This window comes from Gambusia affinis, linkage group LG12 (assembly GCF_019740435.1).
Source record: "Gambusia affinis linkage group LG12, SWU_Gaff_1.0, whole genome shotgun sequence".
Classification (NCBI taxonomy): domain Eukaryota; kingdom Metazoa; phylum Chordata; class Actinopteri; order Cyprinodontiformes; family Poeciliidae; genus Gambusia; species Gambusia affinis.
In genome coordinates this window covers 13,062,510-13,089,743 of record NC_057879.1, presented here as the reverse complement: position 1 = coordinate 13,089,743, position 27,234 = coordinate 13,062,510, and the positions used below count along the sequence as shown (strand labels likewise).

General features: G+C 37.4%; 1 protein-coding gene across 2 annotated transcripts in view; it reads left to right on the top strand.

Annotated features, from left to right (window-relative positions):
• The window catches only part of LOC122840804 (glypican-5-like), a 93,520-nt gene that overhangs the window by 34,893 nt on the left and 31,393 nt on the right, over positions 1 to 27,234 (top strand). The window contains exons 4-6 of one of the 2 annotated variants that reach the window (XM_044133479.1): positions 5,236 to 5,402; positions 6,398 to 6,454; positions 7,750 to 7,872. In XM_044133479.1, the coding sequence (XP_043989414.1) occupies positions 5,236 to 5,402; positions 6,398 to 6,454; positions 7,750 to 7,872 (347 nt within the window). The remainder of the gene's footprint in view (positions 1 to 5,235; positions 5,403 to 6,397; positions 6,455 to 7,749; positions 7,873 to 27,234) is intronic. The other variant, XM_044133480.1, reaches the window with a different exon arrangement.

Here is a 27,234-nt window from a genome sequence, read left to right as displayed (position 1 = left end):
TAATGATGGCTTATTTTATAAAGATGTTCTAAAAGAGTGATCTCAAACTCAAGAGTTGTTGAGATTCAACTTTTAGATGTGTCCCTTGTCCGACACGCTTGAAATTACTGGCAGAACAGCCTCACTAGCATGCAGTCAAACTCTACAGAGCTCTACTAATGAGCTAACATTGGAGTCTGGTGTTCTGAAACAGAGACATCTAAACGTTGCAGGACACCGGCCCTAGAGGACTGTAGTTTGAGACCACTGTTCTAAAATAACAGACATGTTGGTGCACAGTGAGACTGTTAATCCTTGAATTATACTCACTTCAAACTAAGTTAGTTAGTACTGTGGTGCTATTAGCCTTTCAGTTTACCCAAGCACAAAATATATGCAGACAAGACCAAAAGTTGCATGTTTTTGCCGTGTCGCCTTACGGCTGCAGTTTGCAACTTTAATAAAATAATATTTTTTACGTACTTGTTGAAACTGTCATGTGAGGTCCTCTGTTTTCTCCCAGTGCTAACTAGAAGCCACCGGAGGGTGTGAGCAATGTCAATCACCCTCAGTGCAGTGCTGCTCACACTCCAACACATATTCCATATTCCTCCAACTTTTATACATGTTACATACTGCAGCTTTAAGTTCTGTATTTACGTAGACAAATGTTAAGCATTGATTTTGAAATATTAAGAGACCTCAGTTTTGATTGGTGGTGAGGCAGCTTGAGCACTAAGGGAGAATAGTACCTGAGTAGTAGTCAAGTAGGCAAATCTACCTGTGGGCAATTGCTGGCATCTCATTGTGAACTACTTTGTCAATTTCTGGTGAATCCTGCAAAATATGGTGGCACAAAATATTAAATATTGTCATTTTTCTTTAAGTAAATAAAACATTTTATAATCAAAGTTAAAATTTGAATTCCGAACACTTTTTTTCCTGTACCAACACTCCCCCCCCCCACATCCGTTCATTTATTCACATTTAACTGAAACTATGAAACATGAAGTGGAACATATAGATATTCTGTGACTGACAAAAGCCCCACAGGAACCCCATCCCACAGTGCCTGAGGTGACAGGGGGCTGAGAAAGTTCCCTTGGCTTTACTGGGCAATCCCTTGATAAATAAACTGGAAGGAAAGACCACCGCTGCTATCTGTAAGCCAATACTCCTCTAGAGAAGGGATGGCCCAGGGCTTGGCCCAGATGAAGCTAATTGTCTTGCTGTGTTCTTTTTGGACTCTGTTGCCTTAGGAAGATTTAACCATTAAACACACACACACACGCCCACGAACTACACATTCTGATCAGAATATAGGGGTACACTGCTTCATCACCTCATCTGCACTCCTTTAAATTTAGAATACATCATGCATATTCTGTTGTCTTGCAAAATAGAAAACCTACACCTATAAAACAAAGATGCAATCTGTTGTGTATCTGCTGCAGACTGCAGTAAAAGTCAGGTTTCATTTGACAGCTCAAATGCACAGTAAATCCCTTCCTTGTAATTCACTAAAGAGCTACCGCATGGATTGCACACTTCCCATCAATCTTCTCCCTCCATCAGTCTCAGTCCTGAAGCAATAATGCAAGGAATGTTGTACAAAATAGTTAAAATCAGGACGGAATAAAAACAGCAAACTGGTGACCAAACACATGCACGCTGTACACGACATGATTCAAATTGGAACACTGAGCCCAGATATGATTTTTATTCTCACGCCATCATCAGCTTAGAAGATATTCAATTAATGGCTACGATTTAGCTCATGTCATTATTCAGCATGTTGTGAGATTGTCCCGCGAGATTCAACGGTCAGCAGCTCTGACCTCAAAGGATATGTCTCATTTTCTAAAGAGGATACTATTTATTTTCCCTGCAAAGACTGTGCCTGCTGTCTACTCAGTTCTCTGTTTAGTTAGCAAAAGAACGATTTGTACTATCATTATTGTTTTGAAATGAAGCACTTTATCCAATCTTCTCAGGCTTGTTTAGAGGTCCTGTGATTTTGAACTTTTTCTCTGAGGTATGCATGCAAAAATAATGGCGTAATATAAACCGAACTGAGAACGACCTCCTTTGCGTGTTCATGTTTAACTTTTTGTCTTTTTTTAGAATAGCAAAGTGTCAGACAATGGCAGGTGAGAAATGGCATTGTTCTAAATGGAGGCCTAGACTAGTCTCATGAAAAGATTACATTCTTTGTTATTTTTTTTCTTTCTACAACAAAAATAGCACCCTAGAACACACACCTTTTTTGCTAAATTTAAATTACAACTTATTATTATTTAAAATAATATAAATACATTGCTTGCAAAAAATTGAATAGCATATGTTGACATTGTATTTAAGGTTTTTACACATTGTTATATTTCAATGTTTATTAACCTTATATTTTGATTAATAGTTTATATTTATAAATATTTGACTTTTTTTCTTTAATTTTTTTAAATAGCTGCTCCACATACCTGTATTTTCCATAAACGGCCAGGTAAAAGTTCTTTAACATGCAACAGACAGATGTTTGTTATTATTACTGTACTGAGATTGTTTAATTTCCACCATATATTTCATAATAAGTGACCACAGCAATCAACTCAAAAATCTGCAGATAAAACTCATTCACCAAAACAGAGATCAGTAATTCACTGATTTATATAATCCTAATTTCACTCTACAGGAAAATTTAAGTTGTAGACTGATCACACTGGAATCTGAAGGAGGTTACGCTAAATTATTAATGTGAAAAACTACAAATAATTGTTGATTTTACTCAAAACCTCTCCTCGCGGTCAGACTTAGTCTCTGCTCGGAGCAAAACTCTCTGCTCGCTCAGTGGAATTTTTCTGCCATAATCCAAGAGCACACATTTTCAGTCTGGAAACAGGATTTCACAGCTTTTGTTCTCAAAACTTTCAATACTTTTGCTTACATTTTCATTTTGAAAGCATGTGTTTTGGACCTCCCAAGTGCTGCCATTTGAACATCCTGCCTTTAAGTCATAAAGTATGTGTAATGAATCTTCTGCATTTCATTGAAAGGTTGTGTTTCAACTTGAAAAAAAAGCAGGCATATGAACCTATCTTTTGGCAGGATGAACCAGATTTCTAAAGGAGGTTCTAGTAAATGCTTAGGAAAGAAGATGGAATAGATTATTTTTCACATTTATAAATATTATAAATATTATAGATTTACTATTTCTCTTGATTACATTCATAGTTTTAGTCATATTTACTTCTTGACTCCATTATTTCAAACAGTGTGGAAAAAAGTTGCACCTATACTTATTTAAACTGTGTTTCACAACCTTAAAGAGGTCTGAAAGACAAGCACAAAGAACATCAAGGCTCGTGAAAGGTACATTTTCTCTGTTCACATTACTTAGCCAAAACAGTTGCTGTACTCTTATTTCTTTTTCCAGGGACAATGAAATGTATATGTGTGTGGATATATCTTCTGTGTTTATATGTGTGGCTGCCTGCATGTGTGGCTGTGGGCTGCTCTACCACATGTGAATGTGTTTTATGGTTCCAGAGGGAGTGAAGGTTAATGCAGTAAAACAACCTTCCTCGTGCCCAGTGTCTGCTTAAAGAGTGGATTTACTGTGCATGTAGTCAGGAAAAGGTTTAGAGCAATCATTTGCATGCTACAAGACATGATTAATCAGCAACACCAAGAAAGAAAGGGAATTTATGATGATATCCTAAACAATATTTAAGTTCTTAAAAATTTTGCTTTCTACTATCAAATCTAATAGCTCGTCTAGATTTTTTTGTTTTGGTTTTTCCACAATGTTCTCATGTCAAGAAGAACACTGAAGTAATCATATAATGATATAACAAAATGGTAAGGAGGTATCATTATACATTTCCCTGGCACATAGTGCCATTTTATAGCACAGTCAAGTAATTATGCTATCTTCAGTTTTTTATAAATATGCCAAATATTAAACATAACTTAGCAGATGCCTTGAAATTGGCTTCTGTATAATCAAAAGAAACTCTAAACAAATGGGGTTTTAGCCTTGATTTAATGGAACTCAGTGTTTCAGCAGTTTTGCAGTTTAGCTTATTCCAGAGTGGAGGACTGCATGCTGCTTCTCCATGTTTGGTTCTGATCCTGGAGATGCAGTGTAGACTAGAACCAGAAGACCTGAGTGGTCTGGAAAGTTGATGAAATGACAACGCAACTTTAATGTATTTTGGTGCTAAGCCATCCAATGATTTATGAAATAAGAAAAGTATCAGAATTGGGGGGGATGTGCTTTACATAACTGTAATTGTGTTGTGACTTTCACAATATATTAACATTTGTTTGGTTCTATTGGGTGTGTTGCTGTCAGTCTGTGCCTGGCTGCTCTTGACAAAGAGATTGGTAATCTCAATGAGACATACCTGGTTAAATAAAGGTTGCATATATATATATATATATATATATATATATATATATATATATATATATATATATATATATATATATATAACAATACATCTCATGTAACAATTTGCAAAGATTGTGCTTATCAGAATTAATTAAATTGACTGGAATCATGACTGTTTTTTTTGTATGTTACAACTGTTGTTGCAAACTTGAGGTAAAAAAAACAAAAAACAAAACAGAAGTATTGTGAAGTCCAGTTGGATCTTATGGATTTTACAAGGTACAATGACTCATCACTGTAGATAAAGCAGTGCTGGCACTGATCATTTTAAGGACCTATTCAGTCAAGCACAGAAAAGCCATCACAATCTGTCTCTTTTGCTAATTGAAGATCACTTAACAACACTGCCTCAAAGCTTTTAAGCCAATGAGACGGCATTGATTTTTTATTTTTTTTTCTTCAAAGATCCTGCTTTCACCTCCCCTCTGCTGTAAGGTTTAATTGCTCACAGGAGATATTTGCTACCATTGCCAAATGTGCACATGTGCGCTTACCTCCATGATGTAGTGGAATGTTCTGAATTTACTGTCAGCCCTTCAGGCACTAAATCACTCATTGTAACTGTTTTTACTTCAACACATCTCTGTCTTTATGTGCACCTTTGCAATTACTTTAGTTACTTATCTGACAAGCAAAATGGCATTCTCTATCTGAGACAGATCCCACATCTCTCATAGTTCACTTGCTTTTAATACTTTCAAATTTGCAGGTGTTAGTGAGGGATTTGCAAGCCACCCTGTAGCTTCACCCACACATTCATACATTCTCCTTGTTTAGCAGGTGTGTGTGCTGTGTTCTCTCCACAGGTGGACAAGGTGTGTGGCCTGTCTACACAGGAACCCCCAGGCATGTGGTCTATGAGACCAGAGGTCACAACCTCTTCCACAACCCTAACTTCACCTTCTCCATCTGCCTCCTCCTCCTCCCATATTTTACCAGTAGAGAGGCTAGCAAGGTTTGCCGATTTAAAAAGGTAGGCAAAAGCCTTGAGCTAATGTGAAACAAACTTAAGAAATGCTTGACTATCTATCTTACGATTATATTCGCTGTACTGTTAGATTTGTCATAGATTAAGGGGTTGGATATCATCGATCCAAAACTATTTCAGCTTCCGTCACTTCACACTGTTCTCCAGTGTTTAGTTGGATTCAAACGCATACACACAGACAAAGTAACTTCTCTCCAGCACCACCCATACTCCCCACCTGGTTCCTGGACCATCGTGTGCCCACAGCAGCTGGTAGGCAGGCGGAGCCTTGGTTAGATTAATCTTGACAGACCACACAATTTCCTGTTTACCCAGACGACCACACCACCAGCACTGCATGCCAGCCAGTGCCGCATTGGAAAGCACACACACAGATGAACTAAAGCACTGTTGAGTGCTTGACCTCTTCCCACTCTGTGAATCGCTGCACTGATGCCAAGCCTAGCTGTCACGGCTGGCATGGCACTGCCACTGCCGTTCACAGCAACACAATCCAGTTCATCCGCTTGTTGCCAGCTCTGACCAGAGCTTGTGTGAGCCCTGAAGACTTCAAAGCCACAGCAGCAAAAGAAGAATGGTGGTTGGAAAATGTGAAAGATGACAGAGCCTAGCATTTTTATTTTTTTTTTGTACAAAGTAAATCAAAACATCCAGCAGTACTTTGTCTTAATTGTGCATTTCATCTGTTTGCACATGTGCTAATAATTGTTTGAGTGGATTTGGTGACTATAATATGAATTATATTCCATTTTCTGTTTAATTTTCCTTTTATTTTGGTTGAAATTGGTTATTAATTTATATTTGGTTTGACAACTCTCTGCATGTGCATAAATAATCACTTTCTACCACAGTCAGTTGAGTGTACTTTGTTCATCTTCCCTTCATCCCCTGTCATGCCAACCATTTTTTTCTTGTTTATCTCTCCATGCCCCCTTTTCACCTCCCTGCATCCTCCTACTTCCAATTCCTATTATTCCCAGTCCATTCCCTCTGAAGCCCTCCAAGATCAATAATCCTAATCTGAGAACACTCTCTAGGTAAGCATAAACCCAAGGCAATGTTTTTCCTCGTTTATTTATTCAATATTATGAGATACCAGCAATAGAAACAGTTTCTTTCAAAATAACTTTTTCAGTTTGGCTGCATTCTAAATACAAAAAAAAAATGTTACACTGTTTGTAATAGACTAACCTAAAGGATATAAAGAAATGTATAATGCATTTGTGCAACCAATTGGCTTGAGAAGTTTGCTTGATTGTTAAAGTATCCGTCATGTGCATTTATGAACAATTACCATCAGGAACACACCAAACATGTCGAGGATAAAGTTGTTGACACATTTAAAGCAGAGTAGAGTTGCACAATAGTATCTCAAACTTTAACGTGTATGACATGTTTATTTTAGTATTATAGAAATAGCTGCCCTATCAACAAGTTACCCCATCGAAGATGTGGATTTATGCAACTTGGGTGTGCTCAGAGTTAGTGTAATGCCTTGTTTTGGTTATGCCATATTCTTTTTTATTTTTAGATGATCGTTTGAATAATGCTCCTTTAGTTGCTCAAAGTTTGAGTTGTTTTATTACTTTACCCTTCATAAAAACTTTATTCTACCTCTTGTGGTAGGTCAGTGGTGCAATTTGTTCACAAATATTTGTTAAAGAATGTACACATATTAGGTGAAATTGGAAGGAAAACAGTTGTAAGAGCTTTTCTTTAGGGTCTGAGAGTAGTGGGGAACAGAAACAAAAGCATGCTTTGTCAGTAAAATAAATAGAAAACTATCAAACATTTTCTATGCACTTCAGATTTTGCATTTAAAACACAACAAACTATGAAAGAATTCAGTGGAAATGACTTGAATTTTGAAACACATCATATCTAAAACCCTTTCATTGGCTGTCTTAGCATCTAACCCATCATTTTTGCTTCTCATTATGGGCTTAGACAATCTGAGTCAGGTCAAAACATTCTGCCTTTGCTTTGCAAAAGATGACAGTAACTTTATTGATAACATCTGTTGGCAGATCTGGTGAAGCACTACATAGTGCAACTAAGAAAATGTGCTGATGCAGTCACATTCAGGGGCTGTCCTTTCTGCCACTGTCAACATCATCGCTTGTATTTATCACATGCATGCCTTGTCAGAAAAATATTAAACTAGTGTTTGTTGTTGTTGCTTCAACTATTCCAGAGCACAATGGCATGTATTGAGGTTCTTCGTGGTATAATCTCGCAGATAACTCTTTGTAAATTCTGTTTTTTTTTTTATTTAAAATCATTGTCATATAGTAATAATAACCATTCTATTGACTCTCCGTTTTTCCATTAGGGAGTTTTTAGGGCAACTGCAGCACTATAAATCCTTCTTCAATGCATTGCCAGAAATGCTGTGTGAAGGGGAGTATGTAGTGGACGACTCCACCTGCTGGGGCGGTGATGGTGTCGTAGAAAGGTAAGAGAAATCTTTCTAGCGTCTCCATTGTTTGCATCACTGATTAACTTGTGTTTTCAGCAACAAAGAACAAACCTACTTTCTATGTTTGATGCAAAAAATAACATCACTTGTGGTATAACTTCTAATATATGATTTAAACGTTAGATGCTTAACAATTAGCTGTGACAATATTTTTTCTTATATCTTGATTTGAGAGGTCAGGGAGGAGGGTTTGAAAATTGTCAGGCTGAGAGTCAGTGTGACTGGCTGCTGTTAATCACTGTGCAAATAAGGAAGTTATTATTATCCATCTCCCTATTGACTGAATGCTGGCAGGACAAAAAGTCATAAGGCTCTGGTTTTCTTTGTGTTTGTGTCAGTGATTGAATTGTTTTCTGCTGAGATTTTTATTTTGTGCTGATTTATAGATATAGCTTTGGATCTGATTTCCTGCTGATGGTTTTGGGTGCATCTCTAAGAGACCAGAGGGCTTGCTCAGTGTGTGGCTCTCCTGCCTCTCACTCAGCATATGAAGAAAATTATGCCAATTACTGAGCCAAGTCAAATCTGTAATTGATTCTGAATTCTGGATCAGTTTCTTAAACACTCTTGAAACTACCTCCACAGCTATGACGAGGTCACACTATCCAATTTTTAACAACCACAGTAACTTTAGTTCAATTGGTACTGCCAGAACACACAGAAAAATATGCAGATCCCATGGATTCATTTTCCCCTTGTGTGTGTGACTTTATCATTTTGCCCTTGTTCAACATTAGGGTTTGACCTGGCTTTACTTATGTGCTTGGTAAGACAATATGCTCAGCAAGAGATGCATTGGATGTTGGTTTTTATTGTGTTTAGTGACTAGTTACAATTTCCCCCTTTTCTCCCTCATTCCTCTACACCTAATATATTTCTTGTTAAGACATCCAATGCATTGCAAAAGTATTCAAGGCCCTTGGCCTTTTTTATCCTTTCCTTTACCCTGGTGCCCGTAAATAATGTTGTTTTGCTTAGGTTTATGTGGTTTGTAAAACAGAATTAGTGAGCACACAGCATTATGGAGTTCAAGGAAAATATTATTTGGGTCATGAATAAAGTCGTGAAAAGTTTTAAAGATGAGGTTAAGCTGTAAGACATCTCAATCTTTGGACATCTCGCAGAACATTGTTCAATCCTTCATTTGAAAATGGAATTAGTATGGTAACAATCACAAATTTACCAAAACACGGCTGTCTACTTTAACTAACGGCCCTGGCAAGAAGAGCATTAGTCAGAGAAGTTGCTGTGTGATCTATGGAAACTCTGTTCTTGCAGAAATCCACAGCTTAGTTGGGTAGATCTGTTGCTCTATCAATGATTATCTCTGTTTTGGAGGAGTGGTAAGAAGAAAGTGTTTTGAAAATAAATCCGGTTTTTAAAAATTTGCCTGTAGCCATGTTGGGGACACACAAAATAATTGAAGAATGATGTTGTTGTCAGGTGAGCTTAAATAAAACTACTTGCCTATGTGCAAGAAAGTATGAAAGTATGAAAGTATGTAGTGGGCCTGTGACAATACTTTAGTACACAGTGATAAAAATATTATATATCTGTGTTGGAAATTTGTGATTTAAAAACTTATAAAGAAGGGAGAATGGGGCATCTACATTTATCAACTTCTGCAAAACATAAATACAGCAAGTTCCCTCCTTTGTCTTTACGAACAACCAGTTGTGAATTGAGTTTGTGTCATTTACTCTCAAGTGTGTTGGTTTTTCATTAACTGTACTACAGAGCTGTAACAGTGTGTTATCACACACTCCCTGCTGATTGCCAGGTCATTGCTTGTGGTGTCAAGTGTTTCTGGTTTGAATGAGAAAACAGTGTCCCACTGAGACATTTGGCAACACTCACAAGCCTTGCTCCTTCAGTTACTCTCTTTCCCTGTATCTGACTCTGTTGGCATTCATGACAGAGAAAAGAGGACAGAGCAGGGCATGATAAAAGAGTCGTCATTTTGGTGCCGTGGTGCCCCTTTGCGTTGGGGTGCCCCTGATGAGGCAAGTATGTTGGAGTGAAAGTGCGGAGGGGGGCCTTGGCAACATAAAGACCCATTGTGGAGTCAGTAGAGTGGGGCACAGTCCCGCTGTGGAGACCCCCAAAGCGTGGAGGGGGAACAAAAGCCCTCCTATGAGTCTGCATGGGAAAGACTCGGACATCACTGCCATAACTTTTCCCACTGCTTGGACCTTTCTAGGGAAAGCTACGTCAGAACAGCAGCAATACAATCAAAGGAAGCAATGGTGTTGAGCAAAAACAAGAAACACATTAGGAACATTTTGATGCAGCAGAGACTAACAAATCACATCAGCGGAAACAGATTCAAAACAGAGATGCAAAGGTGGGAGTCCACACCAGTCCTCCTATGACATGCTGGTTTTCCCTAAGCAACAGACGTATCAATCCACATGGGATCCATAAGCTTGCGAACAGCTGGGAGGGTATTCACAAGGGCTCAGATGAGGAGCATGCATCCGCAGACAGACACACAATTTAAACTTCAAAGCACATGAAAGACTTTTGAGGTTGAAATCCCTTTCTTCTCTTCACTCAACATTTGATGACAGAGTTGTGAACGGGATGCCAGCAGCTGTAAAAGGCAACTCGACATCTGCTGATATTTCTCAACATTTACACCATGATAGGTATTTTTTTTGTGTTGCATGTTTTCAGGAAAATCAGGATCAAAATTATGACTTTCCATTTTTAAATTAGTGAGGTTTTTTCTTTTTTTAAATTCTGTAGATTTTTGGAACAAATAATGACTTATAAATTGGGCCAGACCCTGTCTTTTTGAGGCACGTTGGTAGTGACAGTGTTTATTTTTAACTAATCCTATAGATCTAAAAATTCTAAAGACAATTTTGTCAGTCCTATCTCAGCTTTGAAGTACTATGTCGCTTTGGATGAGATTGTATTTCACATAGTGTTTTGGTGTGGCGACAGGATGCAAAGCTAACAGTTTTTTACACCATGATAGGTATAAAAAACCTATCATGGTTTTTTACACCTATCATGTAGGTGTAAAAAACCTACGTGAGGTTATATTATATATACTGATTATATATATATGAATATATATATAATCAATGTACAGTACAGACCAAAAGTTTGGACACAACTGTGTGCCCAAACATTTGGTTTGTACTGTATATAATGATTATATATATAATCAATATAATGATATTGATTATATTGGATATGTTACCTTTGCAGTAACATTAAGCAAAAATAACTATTTCATTTTGTTTTCCATGTTAAACTATCAACTGACATAAAAAGGATGAAAGTTAAATGCTCACTGAGTCCCCCCCCAATTAGCACTTGGAAATGCCTGGTTACTGAAAAGTGCTATTCAAATAAAATTGGATTGATTTAATTGATTGATATATATTACCAAAAGTATCTAATTAGAAAGTCATTCTTTTGAATTATGCAATCATTTTCTTTGTTTTGTTAATTTGAAAAGTGGGATGAATGTTCCCGCACTATGGCATAAAGCAGTGCACACATTCTCTGCACTTGGCTGCTTGCCCCTCTCTAATACAAATGTACAGTCATCAGAGTATTTCTACAGATAACATGACTTACTTGTGCTGGATGTTTGAGGTGTACAGAGTGAAAAGGAATTGTGAAAGTAACATCCCCTGTGGTATTTCTGTCAGTGTTTTGAAAGGCAGACTGTTTTCCAAAACACATTATCCTTCACCGGGTTCATGTTGAGGTTGAAGAGTTACTGCAGAATCCCAAAGAGTTTGTTCATATTTGCCGTAAGCGCATGGGACCAAGACCTTTGGACCTGCAGCCTTGTTCTGGTTCAACCTCACCTCTTCACTTGGTACAGACAGAAAAACATGGGAGAGGAAGATACCCCCGGCTCATCTGCTGATTTGATTGAAGACAAAGACGCAGAGTAAAAAAAGATCCATGACTGTCATACTTCTAAGTCACTAGAAGTATGACAGGAAGGCTCAGGAGGACCAAGTTGGCTTTGGTTGTTCCTGAACTGATTATATTGAAGAATGTGTTGGTATTGTCCAGACTACCATTTCCCTCCCTGCTTTTTCTGGGTGTCACACTCACATGAAAAAGTGAGATAAGTGATGGGGTCCAACACTCAGTCTTTCCACAGTTTTAAATTGCCATCGCTCAATTTCTCCAGACCTGTTGTGTCTGTGCTGAAGCTGCCTGCCTCCTCTTTCACTCCCATTCTCGGCGTTCGTTGAAACACAACACCAGCTTTGATTGAGGCCAGCTGATCTAACATCAGGCTCTAACATTACCCATTATGATCAATGGAATGGATTAATCCCTCCCGCCCCCCCCCCCCACACACACACACACACACGCCCACACGCCAACACACCTCCCTACCTTTTCTCCTTCTCCTTGTTCCTGTTCAGTATTCACAACAGATTATTACAAGCAAACAAACAGTTGTCATCATAACAATTGTCTAAACGGCAAGTAGAGGCAAGACTCTTCCTTCAAACGGCACAATTTCTCAGTTTCGACAGCTTCCTAAAAGGAGAGTCAAAACAAAATTTGCAACAGAGTTATGCCAATAACCTGCCACCTCATGAAATGGTGGAGTTCTAGAATACAGTAGATTACATTCCTCTGGGTATTTTGATCTGTGCAGGAGGACACATTTATTACACAAATTAGCAAGTGATTATTTAAATTTTCTTATTTTTCTTTCTTAATGTTTGTGTATAATGTCAGACTGATGTTTAGAGTAATTTGACACTTCAACCATGTAGAATTTTAATTTATCCTAAGATTGCTCTGTACATTCTGGTGTGTTGCACATATGTGATCTTCAGAACGAATGAAGAAAGTAATAACTCAGCACTCCTCTTTGGGGTTGAGTCCAAAGACTTGAGATTAAGGGAAAGAGATGGTCCACAGACAATACAGCAATGCAAGTGCTTCTGAATGCCTTGCATTTTTATAAAGTTATGACAGTCCATTTGTTTATCATTTCGACATCTGGAATCTATTTCGCTCATTGTGAGGAGAAGCAAGAAGAACGGTGCACTGGGCAAAATCTTCACCCCTCACACTCCACTCCCTTCTGTACTGTCAAGTCATATGTTTTGTCTCCCCCGGCTTTTCTATCAGTCTCCTGGGTTGAAAGGGGCTTAGTTAAAAATTTTGAGAATTCATCAAAATGGCTTGTCTAAGTTGAAAGGATAATAAATTTGTGTATATTTGTGGGAGAAAAAAACATTTAACGCTCAAAACTTTAAGAACGTTTTTCTTGTATTTTGAAACATTAAATGTCTGCTCGGTCAGATAGGTACTTGAGCAAAGAAAAAAAGAAAACAATAAATTGGAACAAGGCGCAGCTGACATGATATACCACATTTTAGTACTGAAGCCAAGCACTTTTTGTTTAATTTTATGATTAACCTCTTCAGTATTTTTCTTCTGTCCTTTCTGAATTTCTCCTAGACTTGTTTTTGGATTAGAGTTTGTGGCTGGTTTCTTTCACATAACCTTGCACAAGAGTTTAGGGCCTCAGTTTAACCATCCAAATTAGACTCCTGGACTGTGTGCGTGCGTGTGAGGGCGTGTGCGTGCCGCTGCGTGTTTCTCTGTGTAATTGAAGAAAGGGGAAAATAGCAGTAATCGCATTTCAGTCTTTGACTTATTTATTTTCAGTGCCAACATGTTTGGACAGTGAGTTTGGATTTATGACATTTATAAATGGTAAAAAATGATTGCAGAAGATGTGTTTGTGTTGCTGATATGCAACACAAACACATTATGCACTCCTTTGCAAGATGGTTACTTGTCACGTTTCTCTCAGTAATGAGTGTTTTGTGTATTTCAGTTTCCCTGTGTTTATGCCTTTCTGCACATTTTTGTGAGGTTGCCTTCTAGCTCGTTTTATTCTCATCATCTCATTTGTGCAAGCTAAAGGTTTCCAGCTTCTCCTATAATATTGTGTCCTTAGACGGTGGAGTGGGTTGAGCTCATATAATTAAAGTGCCACAATAGACTGGCATGTTTTATGACAGCAGTTTATATTGGACAAGGTAAACTTGACTCACCAATCACTGCCCAGTGGAAAGACATCAAAAAACTCAAATTGGAAGAGGAGGATGGGAAGTGGAGCAATTGGGAACAGGAGGGATAATAAAAGTGTCAATCAAACAAGAAAAGCTGATTTAAAATCTGGAATAGATGAAAGATGTATGACTGTGGTAGAGGGAAGAAGTAGTTTTAAAAGAGTTATCTTTCATTGTGGCTTTATGCCTCAATGATCCTATTTCAAGTCTTTTAGCTTTTGGTGGCCAGCCAGTGGTAGTCTGTATATCAATGTTTTCTGTGTATGTGTGAGAGGTGTGTGTTAGCTTTCTAAACATTTCTGTTCACTGTTACACAAATTCTGAAGCATTCTGTCAATAAACTAAGAGTAACTCTTCCAAATGTCCCTCACTTAATGTCAGTTGCTGATAATGTGCAGAGTTTCAAGCTAAATTGTCGGTGGATGAAAATATTTGATGAACCACCACAGTTATGTGGTGAAGTGATTGCTGGTTCTTGGCACACAGTCTATGGTGCTTGCATTGAATTAAAACTGTCTCTGCGTGTCTGGTCTCTTAATTGATGTTTTAAGTGTTTCAGTTTGTTCACTAGCTCTACATCTATGTATCATAAAATGATAATGTAATCACTATTTTAACCCGCCCCCCAAAAAACATAAAAGTCATTGCACCTCTATAAGTAGAAAAATGCCCTTTGTTCAAAGAGAATGCCTGGAGAGCAATTTGCATCTTCGACTCTGGTCAAATCATTTAACATGCAGTTGGCTTTTTGTTGAGCAAAGTAAATATCTAAATAATTAGATGTTTTGATGTTCAGGTCTAGATTTCTTATTTTTGACCTACTTTTAAATATCTATGACAATTTCTTGGCTCTGTCCGTAATCATATGCAAATTACATCGGTATCTGCCTTAAAGACTGAGTTTTTGTGATGTATCTCAAGATTATCAGTGGCATACATCTGACTGCTGTTTTGAAAATTTTCTGGAGGCAACCCTGTTCTGCAGAAGCCTGGTAAAGAACTATTCATTGGATTCAGGGGTGTTGAACCAGAGAAACATTCAAAGTATGCAGGACACCGACTTTGAGATCTGACTTTGTACAGTCATTCACACAGCAGGAACATTTCTAATTTACAAATGTCTGCTCCAACTTTCTTTTAGGAGCCTGCATTTTTTTTCTTGATGGATACAGTGAATGAAAATGAGCTGTGATTTAGAGTTGACATTTTTTGACCCAAAATCTGTTGAATATTGAGGGATGCAGTGTTTACATATACTTTGAAATTTGAGACCAATGGTTCCTGTGTGATTTTAGTGTAAATGTGCATATAAGGTTAAACTTTCACCGTGTGGCATTTATCAATAAAGTGAGAATCTTAACAGGCGGGTGGTTAGGGTCAAGCTGAAGTTTTAAGTTCAAGTCCAAGTTTTTACACAACCCACAGGAAAAAGAATGTGAGTTTTAAAACGAAAATGAATGACAGGCATGGGAGGGGAGAAGAAAAGCCAACAACTCAACTTCTGTCGAAATAACAAAAAGTACAGTGCTACTGTGTAGGCAGTTATATATGTGCGTGTGTGTGTGGAATCTGTGTTTAACGTGTGGACTTGGTAACCTGAAACCACAGGGAAAACGTTCCTTGAATTCCGGGTGGGTTTTGGTATCATGCCTTGCTTAATGGAGCCCCCCTGAGTGGTGCTGAGAATGTTGCCTCTGCTAAGGGTGCAAAATGAAGAGAAAGTCCTGCCTTATTTTCATTCATTCATGCATAGTTGACCTGCAGCCAAACAGAGAAATATATTAAAGATATAGAACAATATCCAGTTCTGTTGTTCCTTAATCAAACAATGGTACTCTAAGCCAAATTAAAGCTTCACAGTAAAAACTCAGCAAACCAACAGCCTAATTAGTCTTTACATCGTGAGAAGTAGTTTATATTTTCATAATTAAAGCCAGTGTTGTCTGGTTGTGTGTAAGTTATTACACAAACAAGCTCTAAATGTCTACTGGAATTGATTCAAACATGGCTGCCAGATTCTGCTAACGTCTGTGGGCGTGGAGTTGGGTCATTCTAGAAAAGAAGCACCTTCATTTATTTCTGCTATGGCTCAATTTCTGGCCCGTGTTTCAGGCCTTGGTCCAAACAGTTTTGCCATGCAATCATCATTAACTTTGTTACCAAGTAAAAAAAAAGATAAACATTCTGCAGTTTGCAAATGTTTGGAACATCGGTAAACTAACACTGTAACAGTATACAGGCAAAGCAAGAGAATAGTCTGTTCTACCTAAAGTATGATGACATGAAAACATGAATGCAATTATATAATCTAAAAAATTGAATATGTGTTCCCAGATGAGGCTCATTTGCCAGCTTAAAAGTTCATTTCAAAAATAGCAACTATTTGAAACTAATAGTAAATATTAAAAATATCTTTCATACAGTCCACATTTCTGTATCTACATTTTTTATTGGTTTAATGTAATATTTTACTTTAAATACTGTTTTAATTATCTGTAGGAGGAACATTATTATAATCAATAGAAATAAAGCCCTAAAAGCATCTGTCAATGTGTCTAATTCATTCTTCTATCTCTATAATGCTTTTCTCTTCATTGAGAGTCACCTGTACATCTTCAACCCTTTTGAGCATCACACAAGGCACTTGAGCAGAGTTCCTCTGGGTATGTCTATTTGTAGTTGTCTTCTTTAAAGAAATGCCGTGTTTCCCGAACACAGCATAGATTCCAGAAAAGCTGCAAGGTCCAGTTGACGTATTCTATTAAAATGATTACTTGCAGAGCTGTTGCATTTCTTGTTAAAATTGTCACCAGGCAGACTTATGATGAGCCTAATTCTACCAGTTAGTCCCATAGCAACGCAGCCCATAACAATGCAATCATTCCAGTCAACATTAGAGGGAAGAAGTAGGAAGAATTTCCATTGATCAGCCCTCAGAAAAAAAGTTGTTATTCAGGTGAAGTACTGTGGGACTTCAGACTTCATGCTTTGCCACTATGCATGCAAACAGTGCAACTTTTTAAGGTGATCCAAGTCAAACAGGTTTACTTAATTTATAAGACGTGAATCTGATCCAATCAGATAAAAAAATTTCAGTCAAGAAAAGTTTTAAAGTCCTAAGATTGAACTTGTAGGATCCCATATGCATAACTGAGATCCCTTTTTTTTTTTTTTTTTTTCTTTTCTCCCACATTGATGTTTACTAGCATCAGCTAAATCCTTATGTCAGAGTAAATTTGGAAAAGTCCAAGCTGGGGAGTAACACAAAATACTAATACCTAAAAACCAAGATATCAGTTTTTATATCTGACATCTTGGTTCAGATATCAGATATAATTTTTATCTGATGAAGGCAGATAAGAATTATTATCTGCCTTCATCTTTATTAGTGATGAGAAAGATTACTCATGAAATAAATTGAAATTATTGATTAGACAAGTTATACTATATATATTGTAATAAATTACTCAATTGGTGAAAAACCAATTGCCTTAAAATTGAATTTTCAAATTCATCTCATTGGCTGTACAATTTTCCAACCTGTTCTTGATTGACAGATATGCCTGCTCATGGCAAGCATGATGGCTATGACTGGGATTTCCGCCAAGAAGGCCATTTTGTCCACGTGTTTATCAATCCTACCATCTGCTTGCCTTCATTTGCATAACAAATCTCCAACCTTTGTCCTTCTTCTCTTTACCTTCTTTCTCTTCTCCACTTTGACTTCAGGTTTGTAGTTCATCATGCAATATATGTTATTCTGGTGTAGGGTAGCTACAGTTAAAGCAGACCCCTAATCCATCTATGTGCAATGTGATCTCTAATGTTCATCTCATTGAGTGTCAGGGGAAACATCTGTGGTTATGTGCCTGTAAAGTCACTTCTCTTATGCATGATAAGTGTGCTCTGGGGCTGGTGTGTCTTGTGAATTTGTCTGCATGAGTTCATGGTAAAGGACAAGTGTGAGAAGTACTTCCATGTGCCCCCACCTCATTGTAGCAGCAAACCATGAACTCTAGTTTCCTCACTCAACACCCTCACAGAGCCTCTGTCCTATGTATGTGGGTTGAATAAATATATAAACTAGAATACACTGTGCTCTCACCTTAAAACAGGTCAACCTGTTTTGACTACTTTTTTTTGCCAGTTTACTATTAAAAAAATGTCTACATATAGCATTAGCTCATGTTATTTTGATCAATTAAACATAAGCAGACAAGCAAACAGGTGGTTGCACCACACCAGAAGATCACAGTCCACTCCACCCGGCTGTGCTGTCGGGCATAGTTTACTCTGCTGGCTTTGCCCCTGCCTGCCCTTGTCTGCCGTCCAAACACCAACTGTCCCTCTGTCTCCCCCCAGACCTCTAACCTCAGTTATCCGTGCCCTTCTCGGCATGTAGGCATGTGGCTTGAGGAGAGATTCAGTTTTAGGGCTTAATATCTGTTTCTCTTCCAGTCTTCCTTCAATCCTTCCTTCTTTGCTTCTTCCCTTCCTTCCTTCTTCCTTTCCGTCCAACCTATATCCAGCAGTCTTTTATGTTCACCCATATTGCCACTTAGTGGCAGTATTTTATCACTGCAATGGGTATTTCATAACCAATTTAAAGAAGTCACAAACTTCATAATCAAATGCAAAGAATAATTTGATCTAGACTAGCAACTATAGTTAGCAGTGGTGTTGGTTCAGTATTTCACAGGAAAAAAAACAAAACAATGAATGCCTATTTTTTAAGTCCATCTATCCACCCATTCATTCATTCATTTTACTTGCAGGCCAGAAGATGGATCTTCCCCATCTTCTCCATGGGGTTTTGGGTCTGCTCCCAGAAAGGTGTGGCTAGAAAATCTGAATAATTGAGAAATAAAACAGAATGGGGAAAAAAATAATAATAAAAATAGAAAGAAAATTATTTAATAATAATTGCATTCATTCGCACAAAAAGGCCTGAAGTTGAAAATAAATTATTACTTACTGGATCAATAAATGTGGCAGAGATCAAGCACAAATCCTAAAAAAAGATTAGGTTAATGTTTTTTTGTTTGTTTGTTTTTCCTAAATGGATGGAAGTGTTATTACTTATCTCTTTTTCAAATAAGTCCTCCATTTATGACAAAATCTGTCTCAGTTTATATCAATTTCTATAAGTGCTTGCATTGGGCTTTACATTTGTGTTCCTTAAGTCTAACAGTTTAGTTATTTTCTTTAGAGGTCTATGTGGTCTGCTGTCTCAGACTGCAGCATGTCTGCTGGTACATTAATGCAGGCGACAGAGGTGGGGAGAAGTTACACCCAGCCACAAACACGGTTAGGGCAGCCAGCCCTGGAAAAGTCCTCAAAGCAAACCACGGACCAATGACAGCTTTAATCGATCTCATTTTCATCACAGACTATTAGAGCTTTAAACATGCTCAGCCATATTTTATGTTTCCACTACTCTGCCATTAACACTGCAGGAAAATGTTTACAAATTTCTTTTTATAATTTGTTTAACTTTCATTTTCCCAAGTGAGTCGTAAATTTGTAGTTGTGGGAAGGGTGAATGGCTGGTTCCCTCGCTTAGCTGCAAATAAAACTTGTCAGTTTAAATGTCTTTGGTTAAGATTAGATTTTCAATGTCCATGGAGCAACAAGTCACAACAAACTGAGAAAACTGTCCTTTATCCATCAACAGACAATAATTTGTTTTATTCAGATGAGAACTCTATGAAAAGATAGTTTTATGTTTCACTTGAATATTAGTGTTTAAGGTATGTAATAAAACGCTGGAATGACAGCTTTGTATCCTCTAGGAAAACACTATGCCATTATTAGGCATGTTATTGTGATTATTACAATGAAATAAAATATGTTACAGTTGCGTAAACTATCTTTTTCAAGTGATCTTGCTTTAATTTTTCCATTGCTTTTAAATAATGAATACAGTCTGCTTTTAATTCAAGGCACTCACCACATGGAGGCAGTATAACCACAGTTTTTCTTAGACTAACACCTCTATCAGGGTCAACAGTGTTGTAACTATGACTGACTAAATGACCAAAGGCTTACATGTTCACTATAAACTGCCAGACAACAAAAACTAGTCCTTTTAGTACGTTTTATTAATTGGCACCTTCAAGAACACACAAGAGTCATCTTGGTATTAAAATGATCCAAAATATTTATGGAAAACTTTATATTGTCAACATTTGTGTCATGTACCTTTAATGCATGGTTGTATCATTGCTCTGCAAAAAATAATAAAATTCTAAGTTCTAAAAAAAAACAAAAACGATCCAAAATCAAGTGCAAACACAAAGGCACACAAAAAGTATCAAAATATGTATATATAAAATCTAAAAAGAGTGCAAGCAGATATGTGTTTACATGTCAGGTGAAAAGTGCTTCCAGAGGCAAGTAGCAGAATAGCTAAAAGATCTGTCAAGTAACCAGGAGGAACAACAAGAACAGTAAGATAAATAAACCCAAGGCATCAGAACGATACTGAGCAACCCATAAATTACATAATCATAGACTTAAAAGTGAGAAAGAGGATTGGAACATGAAATGTAAGGGTTACCAATGATGCTATTGTAGAGATGTGCTTAACAGACAGAGTTCAGTATGACAAAATGAAGTTTATAAATCATATGGGGAGAAAACTACAGAGTATTTAAAATAATTTGCAGTTCTCGCATAAACGACACTCTGAGTGAGTCTTCCTTCTCCACTCTAAGAATATTGTCTTTTCAAATGGTCTTGTTTATAAGCAGCTAATATAGATGGTAAGATATAGGTAAGTAGACCAGCTTCCTTACAAAAACCACAGAAAGATCTTTTAATTAGACATTCATAGCTACTCAAATAGAAACCACAGCTTAAATAACCAGCCATACCACTATCTTTTAGCTGACTGTGTTTATACTGCATATATCAGAGGGGTTGCCCACTTAAAAGAGACTGCGCAAAAATAAAGTAAATGAAAACTTACTTGGGAGGCAACTGACAGTTAATCTTTCTTATAGCCTCACTCAGAAGGATTTGAATTAGATGAGCTGTGTATGCCCAGAGATATATTCCTTAAACCAGCGGTAATATGACATTCTTACAAACATTTAGAAGTGAGAGAAACAGGAGTATGAAAAAAGAAAGGAGAAGCATGAATATTTTCTTTTTTTGCCAAGAGCAAGTCACTATGTGGCAAATTAATTTGCCACTTTGCAGTTGCTCAAATTGTTAGATAAATCAATACATGATCATTAGCCTGGAGTGCTGAAGAAATGAGACATGCTCTGTTGAATGCAGGCTTGTAATGGGCTAATGATGAGCCAGGCTAAATATTGTCTCACCTCGCCTGCAGATAGACTTGGGAAAAAGAATAGATCTAATGATACCAAACACCTCTCAGGAACCAGGTAATCATAACACATGGTGCTAACAGGATGTGGATAGCTGTAAATATGTGCACATATTTTGGAGTGTCTAGCTACATCTTTAATTAGTTCCCTTTTATTTTTCAGACTCAGTGCATTCACTGTGGCTCAGTTTTTGTTCCAGCTTTCCAAATATCTGGGTTTGGCCCAGGTCACAGTGGTCTTCTGCACATTCCAAGGAAGGACAAGACAAGGGCTAAATTAAAAACAAAAAAGTTTTTGTTTGGATAACCTACACCAGGGCTTGTGTGTTTCCACAAGCAATGGCTAGGGGATATGATAAATATTATCTGTTAGGCTTTCTTGATGCAGGATGTGAGACCTCGGTCACCAGCGGATCCTTCAGACTTTCCCCTGGAAAGGAAAAAATCTGCAATCTGTTTTTTTCCTTAACCAACTTTGCCATAGGTTTACTGGACAGCTCATCTTTGAAGAGCATTTCAGTTTGCTATTAGATGTAGGCCACATCACCACAAGACCATGGTTTGCTGTAGAGGAAGGGACTGGGGTTAGCTTACATTTCCAGCTACCAAGAAAAAACACCCAGTCAACAACTACCACAGCACATGGCTGATTGTACAAGGAAACAGAGACAGGCAACCATTCACAATGCCTTTTTGCAACACATGGAACTCTGTTCATGTAAAATTAAAGGATGAACTTGTACACCATTTCACATAAGTACTGTATTTATTCCCCTAAAACTGTTTCACATCTTACAGTTTTCCTTAATCTTACTTTTAAGATTAAGGAAAATTAATAAGGCTTTTAAGATTATTTTTAAAATAAACATCAGAAAATAAATAGTGAAAGAAACCTGTTAGAGGCTGAAAAACATTTGTAACATACACAATAATCGGAGTATAAACCTAAAACTTGAAAATGACTGTTTATGGATACTCCCACCAATCATCAACTATTTTGCATAGCAGAACTGGTGAAAAAAATGTCACCCTCTGAAACTGCAAACACAGAGACAAATAACCCAGAAAGATTTGTAGCTATTCTTACAGCCAACAGTATTTTGCAAAGCATTGGCTCGCAGGGTCTCAAACGTAAATGGATACCACTATTTGGAGGGTTTTTTTTTAGAAAAAAAGAATATTTGCAAACCAGCTGTCACTTTCCTTCTATTACACAATTATGTGCTATTTGTGATACTGTCCTATAGGGCTTTAAATAAAAGAAATTCTTGAAGTTTGCATCTGTATTGTGTCAAAATATGAAAATGGTCTTGTGGTATGAAAAAATTAGCAAAGCACTTTATATGATGCATTACATGAAATCTGACATAAATGATGGACTACGTAAATTTAAATATTACATAGTGAGACTAATGGACAGTACCTGACTTGACCTAATAAAAGGCCAGGCTCAGGCAATTGATGGCTTTAAAATCATCTAGAAAGTAGAGCATGAAAGGGAGCATTTTTGGAAGCACAGTTACAGCTTTTATTGCACTGCTGAGACCACACTTTTATTGTGTGTGAGACATTAGTAATTTGAGCTGTAAGACCTTAAGCCATATAGCTGTTGCAGTGCAACCATTCAATAAAACAGCCTGGTTTTGGTCAAATCAACCTGAAGGAGTAAACCCAGCCCTACCACATAACCTTAATCACCCATATCTCATTGAGAAATACCTCAGATAGACAGCACCAGCTCCGGACACATGATTTGCCTCAGGTATAGCTCAGGAAGTTAACAGTAAAGGTCTGCTGGTGTAAACATCATGGACAAATATGCATGTTCTTGACTAAAATGATGCAACCTGGAGTTGAGAGTTAAAAAAAAAAACAAAAAAAAAAAACTTTCAATTGTTCAACAACCAACATTATATTAATAGATTCAATATAAACACAGTGTAGCTATATTTATATAGCTTTGATGGTTATGTTATCTCTGGACGTTAAAATATTTGCTCCTTTACATTTATGAACTTATGTATAAAGACACTGCAAAAGACCAAAAGAACAGACATCAATCAAAACAATGTTTATCCAGGGAGTTAAAAGTCAAGAAGTTCTGAAGCCACTTGAAATACTTGGAATTCTAGGTTTCCTTAAGAGAAATAGTGTTGGCTGAGCATCAGATGAATTATTACAAATGACAAGATTTCAGAGATTTGAGTTTCTCACCAGAGCCTGATTAGTCATGCAGACACTCCCCATCACAAGAAGGGGTTAGTCAGAATGAAATCATCAAAACAAATTCCAAGCAACCTCTAAACAGGAAAGATTATATCGCTAAATTCTGCAGCTATCTTTTCCGATGACATTTGTTGTTGCCAAGATGTCTTCTTTTCCTGTACTGATCTTCATATTTCTAACTTGCTTGACTCTTCCCACACATCTGAGCAATCACATCATGAAACACATGACAGGAGGCTCTCAGGACTTCCAGCCAAGACCACAGAATCACATGGCACCCTTACCTTACCGATTAAATAGATTAACTTAAGGTTCCCTAAAGTTCAGCAAAGCAGAGGTTTTGTTGATACTAACCAGTTGGAAAACAAAGACATCAAACATTTATCAAAATAATTTTCTTTTTGACAATATAGGGCTAAATGTTACAAGAAGACTTTTAAGCCTTATGAAATTAGAAGTTGTCCGGAATAAAAAATGTAGCATGCCAAGGACAATGGCAGCTTCAAAAGAGGTGATAAAGTCAGTAAAGAAAAAAAATGGTACTTTGAACTGCCAAACAAAGGGTTGACTTGGAGAGATCATCTCTAGGAGCTAAAATAAAAGGAGTGGAGTGCAGGATGGGTAAGAGAAAAAGAGCAGTGAATAAAAAGAAGACTTAAGCTTAACTGCCCTCCAGATGACCCCTTCATTTTTGCTTGCAGTTTCTTCTTGCACATTTTGTGATCCAAGTATTTCCTCTTAAATATTGGTGCCTTTGAAGTATAGCATGCTATATTGCTTACTGCCAGGAGTTCAGACAGCTTCAATAAGAGCAACCAAAATGTTCTCTTTTCTTTTTTTCTTTTTCATTTTAGCCTGATGTTTGAAATATTTATTTTTCATGAGAGCAAATCTAAAATTTTAGAGGTCATGGCAGGTCTCAGTGCCATGTGTACTTGTTTATGGGGCACTGCACTCTGGTAGAGTGTTTGTATCTGTTTAGACATATTTATATTCACTGTAATTGGCAGCATGTTCTCATAGGTTATGTTGATTAAATGTTTGTGAAGTGGGTTTCACCAGTTCCTTTAGTGTTTGTACTACAGCAAAAGGCTCCTAGGCTCACAGTGTGTGAGAACAGTCTGGCCTTTCAGAACAAAACCTCTCGTTCAGACTATTTCAACATGTCCAAGCCCAGCTCGTAAAGTTAGCTGGCTACAGACGTCCACTAGACCCCTCCCTTGCTTTCCCTGCTGGACTCACTTGTGACTTCAGGCTTTCCTCTTAAAAGGGCAGAAAGAAATAGCAGTATTGCAGCTTTTCCAGGGTTCCATGGTTTGAATGATGTAGATGGCAACACTTCCTAAATATATGTTGTTCTTTTTTAAGCAATATACACAAAATGATGCTGTAATTATAACAGTAATAATAATAATAATGATAATAATTTATTTTCTCTATGTTTTAATACCTGAATTTATTACCAAAGTGAATGACACAATTTTACCATATGCAAACATAACACATGATTCATTTACATGACGCCGGCTCCGCCCCAAGCAGAATGAGAGCAAACCTCCGAAAACAGTGTTATAATGCATTACCAGATACATTTGAGTCATTTTTGCCTTATCAGCTAACACTGAGGCAAAGACAACAGGCAAGAAAATTCTCCGAGTCCTACATCGAGTTTGTAAAGCTATTTGCATGAAAGCAACTGAGAAATCTACCTTAAAGCAGCCAGAGAAAGAATGATGAGGGGCACAAAGTCTTGATTGATGCCAATATGAAAGCTGTGTCGAACATAGTTTTTACACAAGCTGGTGAGTAATAACTTAAATAATACCAGCTTGTTAAAATCTGTGGTCAGGAAAATGGTTTAAATAAACAGCAGCATGAAAAGCTTCTAACATGTAAATAACAGTTACTGCACCAGATGCGTTTATGCTGCTATATAGCTACCATTGGAATTTACACATATAAAATCACGCATAACTAGCTTCATTTACAGACCGTTGATTGACTATCAATAAGTGTTATGAAAAAAATGCAATGTTTACAACCAGTTACCTTTGTGCAGATGAACATGTGGTAGTTGCCTTCCTTCGCAGTTTCATTCAACTGGACATGAGGTTGGCTGCAGGCATTGATCCATTTCTTGCGTTATTCCATACTCCATTTGGGTTTGGAAAATGTAATAAATTATATACTGCCCCCTACACGCTCTAGGTAACGGCTGTCAGGATTAACTGTCCCCCACTGATAATGATGGACCATGATTTCTTATTATTTTTCCATGAAATCTCTATGATCGCAGGGCTTTAACGATGATGTTCCGACTATCTGTACTATCCAACAATCCCTCTTACCTTGTGACAATGCACATGCACAAGCCGATGTTACATCACAGGTTGCTGACTTTGCTAGACAAAAACTTACACGGCACTGGACAAAGCTAGCCCAGCTAGATGTGCTATGGCATATCTGACAATGTGTGCCATCTCGTCAGAACACGGATGTTCAGTTTCTCCAGATAAGGGGCGCAAACTTCGGCTCAGTTTGCGACCACCACTTGGTCAGTTGCTGGCAAACCCCAAAGAATGATTGATGGGTGATGTCATGCCAATTTCTGCTTGAGACTGAATATAAAGCTGCAAATAAGAGTTTTAGAAATTTGAGAAATGCTACAAGCAAGCGATATATATTCGGACTGTAAGTCATAAAATTACTTTATTGATTTGATTCATTTTACCTTCTTCACTCAACAACAGTCAGGAGAAATGAGCCTTAATAATCAAATTATTTGGGTGCTGCACCGCCTGCAATATTCCTTTCAGCTGTAACAGTAGAACCTTCAGTCACATGCAATTATTGTTTATAGATGACAGTTTTACTCTTGTTTCCTTAAATTGACCTAATTTTCCTGTCAGCAATGGTAGACTATGCAATGTTTTGGTTTCCTTGCCTCGCAGACCACTTTTAAGCAAAGCCCACAAAGTTTCAAATGTGTTGAGATCTGGGCAAATACAGAAAATCCATGTAAGCCTTATTCATTCCAAAATCAACAGTGCTTTATGATATCATTGTCCCGTTGGAGCATCCAATTGGTTTCAAGTTCAGCCATCTTTCCTTTTATTTTAAGTTATTAAATGTAGAGGTATTCATAGTATTGTTGCATCCACTTGTCATGTGACACCACTCCCTCAGAGATGGTCTGCATGATTTTACTTACCCCCATGCCTGACAGCTGGAACAGTGCTCTCAGGTTTACAAGCATCACTTAGATTTCTGCCAAATTTTTCCCTATTACTCTGGTCAAATTACATTTAACTTTAAAATAATTATCCAGAAGATGTTTTACCTGACACTTTTACTTGGAGCAGGAGCATCTGTCTTGATTGACTCTCTGTTTAGTTTTATGTAAAGCTTGCTTCACATTGGTGTTCACCCAACTTCCAGTTTACAATGGGTCTGTCTATTCATCAGACAGATGAATAGGTGTTCCTCAACAACCTAACCAACACGAAAGCATGTTCCAACAGGAAAACAATAACAAACACAGATCCAATCTGGTTTTAGGATGGATGACGTAGAATGACATCATTGCTACAACTCACAATCTCTACAAACCACGTTTAAGTACACCAACTTTTTTTTTTTTTTTTTTTTTTTTTTTTACCAAAGCCATAACTCTATGAAAAGTATAAATGAAATACT